The 12,782-nt window shown below is 38.4% G+C and overlaps 4 protein-coding genes across 5 annotated transcripts in view; 2 read left to right on the forward strand and 2 right to left on the reverse strand.

Annotated features, from left to right (window-relative positions):
* csgalnact1a (chondroitin sulfate N-acetylgalactosaminyltransferase 1a) overlaps nucleotides 1-365 on the reverse strand; it is a 38,182-nt gene extending 37,817 nt beyond the window's left edge. The window contains exons 1-2 of the mRNA XM_017407945.3: nucleotides 339-365; nucleotides 184-251 (exon numbers count right to left, since the gene is read on the reverse strand). The gene's annotated coding sequence lies outside the window, so the exon portion shown is untranslated. The remainder of the gene's footprint in view (nucleotides 1-183; nucleotides 252-338) is intronic.
* A 2,893-nt stretch (nucleotides 366-3,258) lies between these two features.
* nxnl2 (nucleoredoxin like 2) lies at nucleotides 3,259-5,262 on the reverse strand. Its single transcript, XM_017407596.3, has 2 exons — nucleotides 4,616-5,262; nucleotides 3,259-3,882 (listed from the first exon to the last, which is right to left on the reverse strand). Exons 1-2 carry the CDS (start codon nucleotides 4,915-4,917, stop codon nucleotides 3,714-3,716), a joined length of 471 nt encoding a protein of 156 aa, XP_017263085.1. The 5' UTR covers nucleotides 4,918-5,262; the 3' UTR covers nucleotides 3,259-3,713.
* A 1,768-nt stretch (nucleotides 5,263-7,030) lies between these two features.
* gng10 (guanine nucleotide binding protein (G protein), gamma 10) lies at nucleotides 7,031-9,138 on the forward strand. Its single transcript, XM_017407592.3, has 3 exons — nucleotides 7,031-7,380; nucleotides 7,981-8,108; nucleotides 8,202-9,138. Exons 1-2 carry the CDS (start codon nucleotides 7,264-7,266, stop codon nucleotides 8,104-8,106), a joined length of 243 nt encoding a protein of 80 aa, XP_017263081.1. The 5' UTR covers nucleotides 7,031-7,263; the 3' UTR covers nucleotides 8,107-8,108; nucleotides 8,202-9,138.
* A 1,408-nt stretch (nucleotides 9,139-10,546) lies between these two features.
* btc (betacellulin, epidermal growth factor family member) overlaps nucleotides 10,547-12,782 on the forward strand; it is an 11,429-nt gene continuing 9,193 nt past the window's right edge. The window contains exons 1-2 of one of the 2 annotated variants that reach the window (XM_025004107.2): nucleotides 10,547-10,878; nucleotides 11,421-11,534. In XM_025004107.2, coding sequence (XP_024859875.1) covers nucleotides 10,839-10,878; nucleotides 11,421-11,534 — 154 coding nt within the window. In that variant the 5' untranslated portion in view covers nucleotides 10,547-10,838. The remainder of the gene's footprint in view (nucleotides 10,879-11,420; nucleotides 11,535-12,782) is intronic. The other variant, XM_017407943.3, reaches the window with a different exon arrangement.

Genomic DNA, 12,782 nt, shown 5'->3' on the forward strand with positions numbered 1-12,782 from the left:
GCAGATTTTCTTTGCTTTTATTCAGCTGAGAAACACACTTCTCTTTTCATCTAATCACTTCCTGTTTTGCCAAATCATCCAAATCATTTTGCACATTCAAAGTGTCCAAGCACAGAAGTGCGTACAAGACAAGCTTACACGATTTTTTTTTTAAATTTCCCATACAAAACGAGACTTACTTACTCCGCAAAAGGGAAGAAAAGGCCACACGAACTCCTCTGGTGTTCTGTTGTTGCATATGTGATGTGAAACTGGAAGAGTATATTTAGTCTGATCACATATGAAGGAATAAAAAGTAAGAAAATAAAATGTTAATTCAAGAAAAAAAAAATGCCTACGTTAGTCCTTTAAAGCAGAGCTCTCCAATCCTGCATGTTTTCCTTGTTTCCCTGCTCCAACACACCTGATTCAGTGGTTAAATCACCTCTTCTTGTTCTGCAGAAGCCTGTTAATCACCCATTGATTCAAATCAGGTGTGTTGGAGCAGAGAAACAAGTAAAACATGCAGGATGGTGGCCCTCGAGGACCAGGGTTGGAGACCACTGCTTTACATTAACAGTATGTCTGCTGTAATGTGACTTTATAACTGACTAAGAAATACACCATCACATTAATGTTTATGGGAAAAATGTTAAGCCAATGAAGGAAATATATGTTATGAAGTATTATCTTCCATGTTTCTCTCATGTTTATTTCCATCAACTAAAGTTCTATGGTGTTTAAAGGTTTTTAATGTCGCAACAAGGCTATAGGTCACAATTTTTGGGGGGGTAATTTAGCAAAAAGAATAACATTAGCATTAAAAAATCTTATTGTTATGAAACATCTTCACTTACAATAAAATAAAACATTCAGCTAAATTTTGGAGTGACGTGGTTTCTTTTGGCAGGTGGCGTTAAGGTTTCGCCACGCTTTCGATTCTTATTTTGAAAGGCTTCGCCGGAAGTCGCCTTTGTCTCTCTGCTGAGCTTGGTGCCGTGGCGCTCCTTCAGTCTGGGTCCCGGTCCGCTCAGCTCTCCGGCTCCCCTCCTGCCCTCCCTGCTCCCGCATAAAGACGGCCTTGTTAGCAGAATAACTCAAGACACCCGTCCGGCGGCGGGAAAACACTGCCGCCTTTCATTTATGGAGGCCGGCGAGAAGTCCAAATGTGAAGGCGACATTTTGAAGCGAAAGCTGAGGGGTTTATAGGAGTTGAGATACTTGTGTGTGGGGGTTTCCTGTTAGCTCAAAATGCCCTGTAAAGGACACGACCATGACAAAACAGCAATAATAATAAAAATAATGCTCTTTATCTGGAAAGTTTCATTTAAAACTTGACCAAATAACATGAATATTGGAAGCACATCTCTTGTTGTTTGACCCTTAAGGCACCCATGGTGTTTAAGGCGATCCTGCTCGGATTCACCACCGTAAATTGAGCATTTATAAGTAAAGCACGGAGGTGGGAGTGTCATGGTATGGGCTTACGTCTTCTTTCAGACGGGATGCAGTGAAATCCGAGAATCAACAGTAGAATTGGGGTTCCTTGGTGCGTGCGCTTTTTTAAACATACACTTATTTAGCCTCACACCGCCATCGCCGGCTCGGAGACGCTTTATGTTTGATTTACCGCGTCACCTTGCACCTCACAAACTGAGCGTTGAGAAACAACAAAGGCAACATGCTCACCTTGGACGCGCTCGCAGAGAAAGATGGCGACGTGCACAGGCAAAGGCGCTGCGGCAGCATGATTGTAAAAAGGTAAAATATGACCTTTATGGATGACAAAGTGAGCGCCTGTGAATACATTAAAATACTGGTTTGGTGAGATCAGCCCGAGTCAGCGCAAGTTTACCAGGAGAGAAATTCCCCAACAGGTCAATATTCACAAGTGAACACATTTTAAGAGGAAAACAGAAGACAGCTGCAACAATATTAAGAATGTTGCCTGACTTGGAAACCATTAGAACAACAAAGTTGTAAAGTAAAGAAGAAAGGCAGAACCCTTCAGAAAATAGCAGCTGAAAAATGCTGAAGATCCAACCACTTGTGTGTCCTCCATGCTCAGGAAAACTGAGCCGTGCAAAGCATTAAAAGTAAGGACGTTTTTCATTTTTATCACTTTTCGTTTAGCTGTATTTGTTGCATATTTTAAAGCAGACGCCCATCGATACCTGTCAGAAATAATGCGCTTATTTTATGGAGATACATCACTGCTCTGAACCTGGGCTAGAGGGAAAATAAAGAAAGAAAGAAAGAAAGAAGAAGAGCGCCAGTGCCTCAAAAGTATTTTTTGGCACCGCTGTATTTCGGCACCGCTCCAATTTCCAGAAAACAAACTTTGCATATCACATAAACGGATTAATAGGGGCTTTCCTCTGCAAGTTATTTACAATTTGCTGCCAATTTGAAATGAGACATCCTTCATATAGAACCACATTTGAACCCAATAAATCAACAAAAGCCTTAAATTTTCTTCATCTGTTGCCATCATTCCCCTGTGGGATTGTAACACATCAATAATACAAAGTATTTATAGTCCACAGCTTCTGACAGTGGGAGCAAAGTCATCACTATTCTCCTTCTCCCTCACTAAAAAAAAAAAAAAATCAATAAATATAGAAATGTGATTTATTATTAAACATTTAACCAAATCACACAATAAAATTTAAAGCTGTAATTCATAATATATTCATGCAGTTTAAACCTAACACTTTTATAAACTTGACACGACGGGGACCTCTTGTGGCAGGAAGCAGAACTGCAGCTTCACCAGTTTTAACTCGGGGAAAAATAACTAAACCAAGAAGGTTCAGCTGGGGGCCACAGTCCCAACTTTCACTTTAAAATGCAGCAGGTGGCTGTGGGTGTGTTAGCCGTCCATCCAGCAAGTCAATCTGGAGTCTTGAGCTTCAACTTTCTTTAAGGAGTTACGCCATTTTACCGGAAAAGATCTAAGAAGGGTTCTCTCTCTCTCTCTCTCTCTCTCTGTGTCTGTCTTGTTCTGCAAAGCACCATCCACTGCTGAGTTTACTCCTGAACACAACAACAATTAGCGGCTCTGATTGCTTTGAAGACCGGCAGAGTAGCGCAAAGCCATGACTCCGATTGGATGTTATTTGCACAAACTGACAGCAGCAGAGTCAGCACCCACAGGGGGAAAGAGACAATTAGGATTCAGAGATGTGCAAGTGCTTGCACGCTGGAAAAAAAAAAACTCCCTGAGGGATTTCTGCCACCTAATGAGACAAAAGGGACACGATATGAATCCAGCCAAACTCACAAGTTATTAACTTTTATTACCAATTCATTAAAAAAAAAACAAAATACAAAAATATACAGGCAGCTCCGAATGGAACTACAAGTTTTTTTGGTTTTGTTTTTTAGAGATAGTATACAAAAGCAAGACGTCGAGCCAGTAAATTTCCCCTAATAAAAAGGGAACAAGCAGCAGAATGGTCAACTCGTACAGAAGCTTTTAAGGAACATAAATCAATGTTCATTAAAGTAACCTGAACAGCTGATAGGCTAAAGAGAACACTTCCCTAACGGATAAGCCTGAAATTTATCTCAAATGCATAGGATGTTTTAAAAGGATGTGCAACTAAAGCAGTGTCCTAAGTGTACGTTTGCAAAAGGTGCTACCACGTCAGGACTTGAATGCAGCAGGATGAAAAGCAAGATTTCCATTCGTTTGAACGGTTACAAGCGTTGTTCGGCCCTTCACGCTTCTTCTAACCGCTGAAGTTCTGGAAGATCTCTGCAGCGTCCAGCCAGGACCCGAAGCAGGCCAGGCCTCGGTCTCGGATCTGTTTCCGGCCCTTGTCGGTGATCATGTCGCCGTTCTCCTTCACGATCACCAGCCTGGGCACGGCTGTGATCTTGTAGCGCTGCTTCAACTCGCTAGAAAGAGAGAGGGGGGTGGGAAACAAAGAAAGTCAGAAACACAAACTAATTTATCTTAACCAGCTACATTGCAACATTTGAATTTGTGCAACATCTTGTATCAATGACTAATTATTTAGTCCATTTGTCATTTTCTTTAGTCATATTTAAGTTTAGAGGTTAGACTAAACTCAGTTCGTGTTTCTGTTTTGATATTTTCTTACTCATTTGAACTCCCTTGTGAAAATTACAAGAACAATATTTAATTAATATACAACCCAAACTCAAAAATTGTAGTTAGTTTTGCTAAAAAAAATAAAAATTAAACAATAATACAACACTGAGCTTTTTATTTGGTAATGTCAGACCGCTGCACATCAATTTAAGTATGGAAACAAGAAAAACTTTTAAATCCACCACCCCTCCCCCCCAAAAAATGTATTTAAATGAGTAATATGAAATAGAAAGCATATGCAATTTACTTTATTATAATGGGCTCTTTTTATAAACTGTTGTGTACATTCAATATACAACACAGAGGAGGGAAACTGAACAACTGAAGATAAATAAGCAATATAAAGTAAATCAAAACAAAGTCTAAACTTGTAAACAGGTTCTGCCTTTAATCCTAATCCCTGACAGGGTGACCCTGTACGCATTCTACGTAAGATCCACCGCAGACTATTAATCTGGCTACTGTAATTTGACCTAACTATTTCCAAAAGGGAAAGGGAGTGTTTCTCACACTTACTGCTTGTAATCATCCGTCCAGGGCAAAGCGAGCCAGTCTCCGTGCATGTCATGGTAATACTCCACCATGTCCTCGGAGGACTTGTCCGAGGAGACAAAAACAATCTCGAACTGAGCGGGAGGGTCGCCCTCCTCCACCAGCTCCGTGTAGAAGTCGCACAGGACGGGCGTGAAGTCCCGACACGGCAGGCACCAGCCCGCGGAGAAGTAAATCCCCACCACTTTGTTCCTGAGCGCCTCCTCGGGGTCGATGAAGTCCCCGTCTTTGTTCAGGAGCGTCCGGCCGGAAAACACCTCCACCATGTCTGCAAAACTCCCTCACACACGCACCTCAATACCGACTGCGGGACGTTCTACAAGCCTTGAGAGTGTCCCGCTAGCTCATAGTTCCGCGGTTTTATCCACCGTCGTTCGAGTCTCAGAGGAAGCTTTCTGTGATGTTTACGTTAGCTAAAGCTAAAGAAGCTAAAGCTCCCTACAGCCAATCAGGGTAATCACCCGCTGACCAATAAGAGGACGAAAACAGTTAGAGGCGCACGTGGGCTTTACATTAAACTGCGTTGTTGCTCTAGTTACCATCAACGGCTGCGTACAATCTTACGACCACTGCTTACGACTGCTTTTCTGCGGTACTGACGGACGCATGCGCACTGCTGTTTTTCCGGATACCGTATATTCTTGTAAAAAGTTGCAACTAGAAAAAATGGAAACAGTCGGAGTTCGAAAGAGCCATTCCTGCCATTTTTTTTCCAATTAATAAAATTTGTCCTGAGCTGCAAACCCTATTTGAGGTGGAAGAAAATGTAACTCAATAATTCATATATATATAATAAATTGTAGACATTTTTTTGTCATTTTTATGATATAAAGAAGAACAAACTTATTAAAAACAAACTCAACATTTTAGATATACCCCCTAGGGTAAAATTTAAACATTGATTTATGGAAGTCTATGTCAGTCCATACTATTAATAGGTGCTCATCCTTTAATGCATATTTGCATCACATTAAAATATTTAAGTAAAGATAAATATTTGTTAATGTTTAATTGCGACTTACTGAATTTTCTTTCATAAAGACAGATATCTTCAATTACTTCAACTTCTAAGCTTTTATCAGTGGAAGGTATTTACTTCAAATTCTCATGAAATGATTTACGACGATTTTACAGAATACTAATTTGTGTTTTTCTCCTCAGCACCTTGTTTCAAATGTATAAAAAAAAGTTTAAATTTCTGTTGGTCTTCAGAGAACAATCACTCTTTATGGCTGAAAGGTAATGTAATTGTCTAAACTGTCTCTTTCTGTTACAGAAATTTTTATTTACATATTTCAGAAAATTGGACAGGAAAATTGCCACAATTAGTCTTCCCTACTATGATTTTAATTTATTTGTGTCAAAGCTGCAAAGAGCAGAGAGTCCAAAGAACTATATGTGACCCTACAGCCACAGGTTGCAGACGCCTGCACTAAATAAATGAACAATTATAATAAAATGACAATTGTATTTCAGAACTCAGAACTATTGCTAGTTTTCGAAGGAATGGACAACCCAGCAAGTTTACCCTGAGGTTAGATTGTGCAACGTTGACAAGCTTAACAAAAAACTGAGAAGGGCTCCATTTCTGACTTCTTCTTTTTCTTTCGGCTGTTCCCTTTTCAGGGGTTGCCACAGCGTGTCATCATCCTCCATCTTTCTGTCTTCTGCGTCCTCTGTCCTCACCCCAACTACCTCCATGTCCTCTCTAACTGCATCCAGATATCTCCTCTTTGTCTGTCCAGTGAATTTTAAAGTTGGTGGCAGTAAAGTTATATAAAAACTGAACAAGTACAGCTTTTTTGGGAGGATTTATCTGAAATAAACAACAACAACAACAAAAAATACCAACCTGGCCGCAGTTTATCCTTTAAGAAACTATAAGATTATTTTGGAACAATACCTTTTGGGAGATGACACCAATCAGCCCCACATTTGGTGGAAACTAAACACAGCACATTGGCTCAAATCACATCGTACCGACTGGCGAGCACGATGGTAGAGGGGTGATGATTTGGGCCGTGTGCTTCACTGAACACCAAAGTCCTTTAACATCGACAGAAACCTGAACCAAACTTGTTGGTCCAGCAGGAAAATAAGAACTTGAAGTGTTGTGATGATTTGGACAGAGTTAAAACCACAAACCTGTTGAAATGATGTGGTGGGACCTTAAAAAAGCTATTTCTACAAAACTTGGTGAACAGTTGTAATGTGGTAAAAAAACAAACAAACAAAAAAAACTGACCAAAAAGCCTTTCACAATGCTGTGAGAGACAGATGTCTCACACATGAAGGTGCAAAAGATGGTTCTGCCACCTAATGAATCATCACTTAGTTTTTTACACACTACTTCTGTGTTTTAGTTTAGTTTAGTTTTACATTAATAAGGTAGTTTGTCGGGAAGGATCTGAGTTTGAACTCAGCAATTTTCAGTGTAGTGTCCATAAAGTGCACATAGAGGTCAGTGTGTTTCTGTCTCTCCTCATTTCTTCAGGAGGACGCAGAGGTTATTTGAAAAGAAACCCGGCCATTGTCCAGCATTTGCTGCCCATTAGTGGAGTCAGCCGCTTGTGTTTAAAGACCGAAGAAGCTTTTTTTTTCTTCTTCTTCTTATGTTGACAGATTTTTTTCTCTGCTGTCCTGCAGACATGACCTCCAACTCTAATTTGTCCAACATGAGACGATTGGTAGAACAGCTGAAACTTGAGGCCAGTGTGGAGAGAATCAAGGTAAAACAGAGAGTTTTTATTTTCAAGTTGGCATTTTTAAGGATCATTCTTTTTCTATTTAGTGCTGTTGTGTTTTACCATGTGCCATCTATGGTGAAACATTACCCTATGGTGTAACACTACATTTTATTATATAATTTAATAGATTGAACATATTTGTATTCCAGCCTCTCAGTTCTGAACTTACTCTCCTTTTACTTAAAAATTATTTGAATGTATTAATATATATATATATATATAACATATCTGTTTTTGGACATTTTTTTAAATACTTTGTATTCATGAGCGTAACAAAAATGTCAAAATTCAATCACCTGATTCTTCTGCTCTTACTTGGGCAATACATCTTTAATTAAAGCCTGTAAATGATAATTTCTGCAATATGACAGTAATGTTTTAACTGAGATAAAAAGGCTGAATGTTTGTGTTTTTATGCTTTTATTATTTTAATGCTGTCTTATTTCTTTTAAATAATGAGAAAAAAACTCATCAACATCATTTATTTTTAACTGCTAACATTTAAACAGTTCTGAGTCAAGTCTGCTGTACATAGGCATCATTTCTCTAGGATGTGTGCTGAGTATTTGGACGGTGTTTCAGGTGTCCCAGGCAGCTGCAGACCTGCAGCAGTACTGTCTGCAGAACGCGAGCAAAGATGCCCTGCTGGTGGGAGTCCCTACAGGCAGCAACCCGTTCAGGGAGCCACGCTCCTGCGCCGTGGTGTAAAGGTCAGACTCTGAGTTCTCATTTAAACTAAACCCATTCCCTGTCACCACAGCCTAACTTGAAATAAGAAATAAAACGTTTTGCGCCTTTTGCAGAGCCTGAAGACATGGATGCAGCTGTTGGCGTCTCACTCAGAGGAGATCACCTTTTTTAAACTCATTCTTCTCACTCGTGTTTTTATAAGAAACATCTTTCAGTTTGTTTGATTCTACCACTGTTTCTTTAGTTATTTTAGTCTCTATTTCTGTGTTCTTGTGTGATCTCTGGGTTGAGTGATACTGCCATTATCTGCTAATTTGGACAAAACGGATGTTTTAGCGTGCTCTCTGAATGACACTCTGGATTCTCATGGCGCTGGAACTTCCTGACGTTGAGTCTAAGTTAGGATCCCAGCCAGCCAGAGGAAACTGACTCTTCCTGTTCCAGACTGCAGAGATTAAATGCAAGATATCGCCTCTTTTTTTCTTTTTGGACATGAGTACTGCTAAAGTACTGCTAAATGATAAATTAGATGATTGCTTTTAATACATTTTAAACTGGAGCAATAACTAAAGAAAAGGATCTTTATGGTGGAGAAAGTGGATGATATAAATAATTAATGTTGCCTGTTATATTTCAATGTGTTTAGTCACATAAAATCAATATATTTTTTCAGATTTGTTTTAAAAAATGAAATATAAAATTGACTTTTTATATCGGATATGAGACAATTACCACATAAGGTCTAGTTCAGCCTAAATAAAGTCTAGCCAGTCATGAGACAGCCCTTTTAGCTCTCTTTTTTATCACTTCCTTTTCCTCTTGGTGTGCTTTTAGGGCTGCGTCTCTGTTGATTTCCCACGTTGTTTCCTTTTTTTTTTTTTTTACTAAAAAACTTTGCCTAACTATTCCTAGCACTTATGGATCAAGTATAACTTTTTGTAAAGACAATCCTTGCATTAAAACAATTTTTTTTAAACATTTGAACTAAAAGCTAAACATTAACCTAATGACGCAACCATCAAAGCAATAAAATGAACATTATGTAAAGTCCTGAATGAGAAGATTTGTTCCTGATTCTGCTTGTTTGTATTTTAATGTGCAATCTCACATATCTTTTGCGAAAATGTAGTGAAACTGCTGACACAGAAACAATCCAGAAATCTAACAGGAAGATGTACAGTTCAAATCTGTATAGTCTGTAAGGAAAATGAGAAATGTTATTTTTATGTCTGAGTTTAACTTTTAAAATAGAATTGCAAAACAGCATGAATAAAGTTTTTACCATTGCATATTTGGCATATTTGTTCTTTTATGTAGCAATCTACACATATATTTATGTTCCTGTCTACATATAAATGTCAAAGAAACCTGTTTTTTAAAATTAGTTAGTAGATTTTGGTGAAGAGTCTCAGTCATTTAAGTTATGGAAGGTGAATTATTAACGTTTGTGTAATTTCCACAAAGTAAACCATTTCATTGACACAACTTAAGATGGATAGATAGAAGTTAAAAGTTTCCACCAAACACATGTTTTACTGCATCACTTAAAACCATACATCAAATCTAATAAATCACTGCACAATTTTCACAACATACTGAAATATAAATAATAATCAAACAGATTAATTAAAAGTTGACAGTATCCTGACTTTTTTGTAAATTTTAAGGATATTAATACAAACCATGGACAGCATTTTAAAATGTCCTTTGACAAAAACGATTTAGTTACAGAAGCCTTTTCTCAAGAAATTGTCAAATAGTGCCATCTGATGGTTAAATTGAGAACAACATTCAGACCATGGTGGCACATTGAGCTTATCCAGTGTAAAAAGCAGCCATAGATGAATGTAGGAAAAGTTCAAATGTCTATGAAAGTTTTACAAATATGCATGAACTTTTACAATTTACATTATCAGTGTTATTGAAAAAGAAAAACATTGAAAATGTAGTTATACTGCATCATAGTTTGTCTGATAATTAGAAAGCATTAAAGTATTTATCTGCTGTATGCTCAATCAGTGTATCATCACATCTTATTTCTACATTCACTAGTTTTGTTTGTTAAATCTGCCAAGTAATTTGTACAACTGTCAGATCAATTGTCACTGAATGAATCATAGTGTTTCCATAAATAGCCAGGAAATAGTCCTCAACAAAAACAAGCCCAGATGCCACAATAAGTTTTTATTGTCAGTCCTTCAACCCGTCTGCTCTCTGCTCGTCACGTTAGGCCGCATCGCTCCCAAGGATAATGAAAGTACAAATAGAGTCGTAAACATTTGGTAAACAGGTGTCTTCTTAAAGGCTCCACCTGCCTTTCATTCCTAAGAAAACAACACCAGGGCAACACAAGCCCTCTTGTTCTGCGAGGAGGAAATAACCTGAATACCTCCAGCAGAACTGTCTTCTCCTTTAAAGGTGTGGGCGGAGAGAGCGGAGCAGAGTTGGGTTTCAGTCCAACCCACTTTTCTTGACACACAAGTCACATTTCAGACCAGACAGAACTCAGAGAGCTGCTTTGGACTGAAATGTGTGTGTGTCTGTGTGTGGTCAAAGCCTCATTTTTGTCTGGCTGACATGAAGGTAGCAGCCATCGATGAAGAACCATGATACGACGCGCCACTGGGGAACTTCCAGCTCTTGTTCACACCTTTTTCAAAGGTCACTGACCTCTGAGAAGGCTTCGGTCCGGTTAGACTTCTTTTTGTGGATTTTCATGAGTCGGCTTAACCTTTTTATGAAGTGAGGAGATGGTAAAGGTGTACAGACTCTATGTAGGAATATTAGCAGGTAAGGCTTCCTGTTTTACTCATTAGTTAGAGTTAGTATACGCCCCTTCTTTCCTTATTCTGTCAAATTCTAGTTTGAATACCTTCAGAGACATGTTTAAAGGGACATTTACAGATAAATCTTATCTGTTCTCCATCAAAAGCTAAGCTTGTCTATTGGTTCAGCCAAACCAGAATAACAGACAGTGAACAGACAGTGTTTGCCCACTTAGCAGTATCTGTAGTAAATTTTAGTGTTCGTTAATGATTGAAGGAAGAGCCCTGACACAAGTAATAAGTTCTCTGTCATTACAATTCATTGTCATGGCTGCTTTCACCAATTGTCACATTTGAAAACTTGTTATGATATCTTCGTGTCTGTGGTTTAAAACCGTCTGAGAGTCACTATTTAAAATGTAGTGACAGTGCCGCCACCTCTAGTGCAGAACCAATAAGTGTAATGGGGTCACAAATTGGTGACACCTGTTTGTGTGTTGCTAGTGTGTACACATTTGTTGTGTGTGTGTGTGTGATTTGTCTTGTTGTTTGTGTTTCCATCTGAAGCTCTGGCCTTATGCAAATCCTGCCTGGCTGAATGGAATGCCACTGAAGTGCCTAGCAGTCCGACTCAGCCCGACTGTCATCTCCATGGCGACGGGGACAACTGCACGGGTAGACGTGAGAAGGAAGGCGTGGGGGGCGGGTCCCTGAGCGGTGACACAAAAAGCTGAATGGTTGGAGGTTGAATGGATGAATGGATGAATGAACACAGCCCCGATATGGATGTAAACACTCTAAAGATGTGGATTTCTGTCTACATCACAAAATACAAATAAACAATATATTATTATATAAAAAGGAGTCATCACAAAATGGCCTAAAAATAATTCTGTCAACACTTGATGTGAAGAGGCAGCTTCATTATGTTATGCTGAATATCAGATCAGAATCAACCAAATTTTGGCTGCATTCTTCCAAAGATATTTGTTACAAAATGACATTGTAGCTGTTTTGATGTGGGCTTTCGTGGAAAAGTTATTTAATATAAAATTAATATCTTACTTGTTGTATAGCTTTTATAGTTATTTGCACGTGCAAATAGCAGAAGCAGCGAGCTGTAACACCTCCGATGCAGCCTGAGGTCATTTCCAGCAGAAACATTGTGAACCTCTATGAAATTTAGAAAACTGCTAATGATGCCTGTTGATTTCAAGGTTCATGGGGTCAAAGGTCAAGGTCACAGGTAACCCTTTTGTTAAAAACTTCTCTCTGCAGTTGGAATAAATTACAGTTTATAAGCAAAGCATTTCAAATGTCATGAATAGTATGAAAGGCTAAGACCATGAACTGATAAATAAAACACAGAACACTTGTGTCACCATCATAAGTTTTCATAGGTTCTCAGTTCTGCAGCAGTGTTAAAATAAACAAACAGGACATGTAAAAAAAAAAACATAATTTTTCTACATATGAAAGCAACATAAGTACAAACAACAAATCAAAAACATCAAAAGGACAATTTAACTTGGGAGGCAACACTGAGTTAAATTTGATGTTATTGTTTTTGGAAGGTTGAAGAAAAGGTGAAGGAAATGAAGGATAAAAAGGTGTTCTTTAGTCTTTATGTGCAAGTTTTTATTGTTCTGCATCTCCTCATTTAAAGCAGATGGAACAAACAGGTTGTGGTCATGTGGTTACAACAACATTTAATTGTGTGAATGCTTTTAAGCATTCACACCATTGTTTTCCTGTTTCTCTTTATTATCTATTATCTATTATTGTGTGAATGCTTTTAAGCATTCACACTATTGTTTTCCTGTTTCTCTTTATTGTGTGAATGCTTTTAAGCATTCACACCATTGTTTTCCTGTTTCTCTTTCTTATCTATTATTCTTCTTTCACTATTCCGTACGTTTTTCGGCATCT

The sequence above is a fragment of the Kryptolebias marmoratus genome, linkage group LG14, assembly GCF_001649575.2.
Source record: "Kryptolebias marmoratus isolate JLee-2015 linkage group LG14, ASM164957v2, whole genome shotgun sequence".
Lineage (NCBI taxonomy): Eukaryota > Metazoa > Chordata > Actinopteri > Cyprinodontiformes > Rivulidae > Kryptolebias > Kryptolebias marmoratus.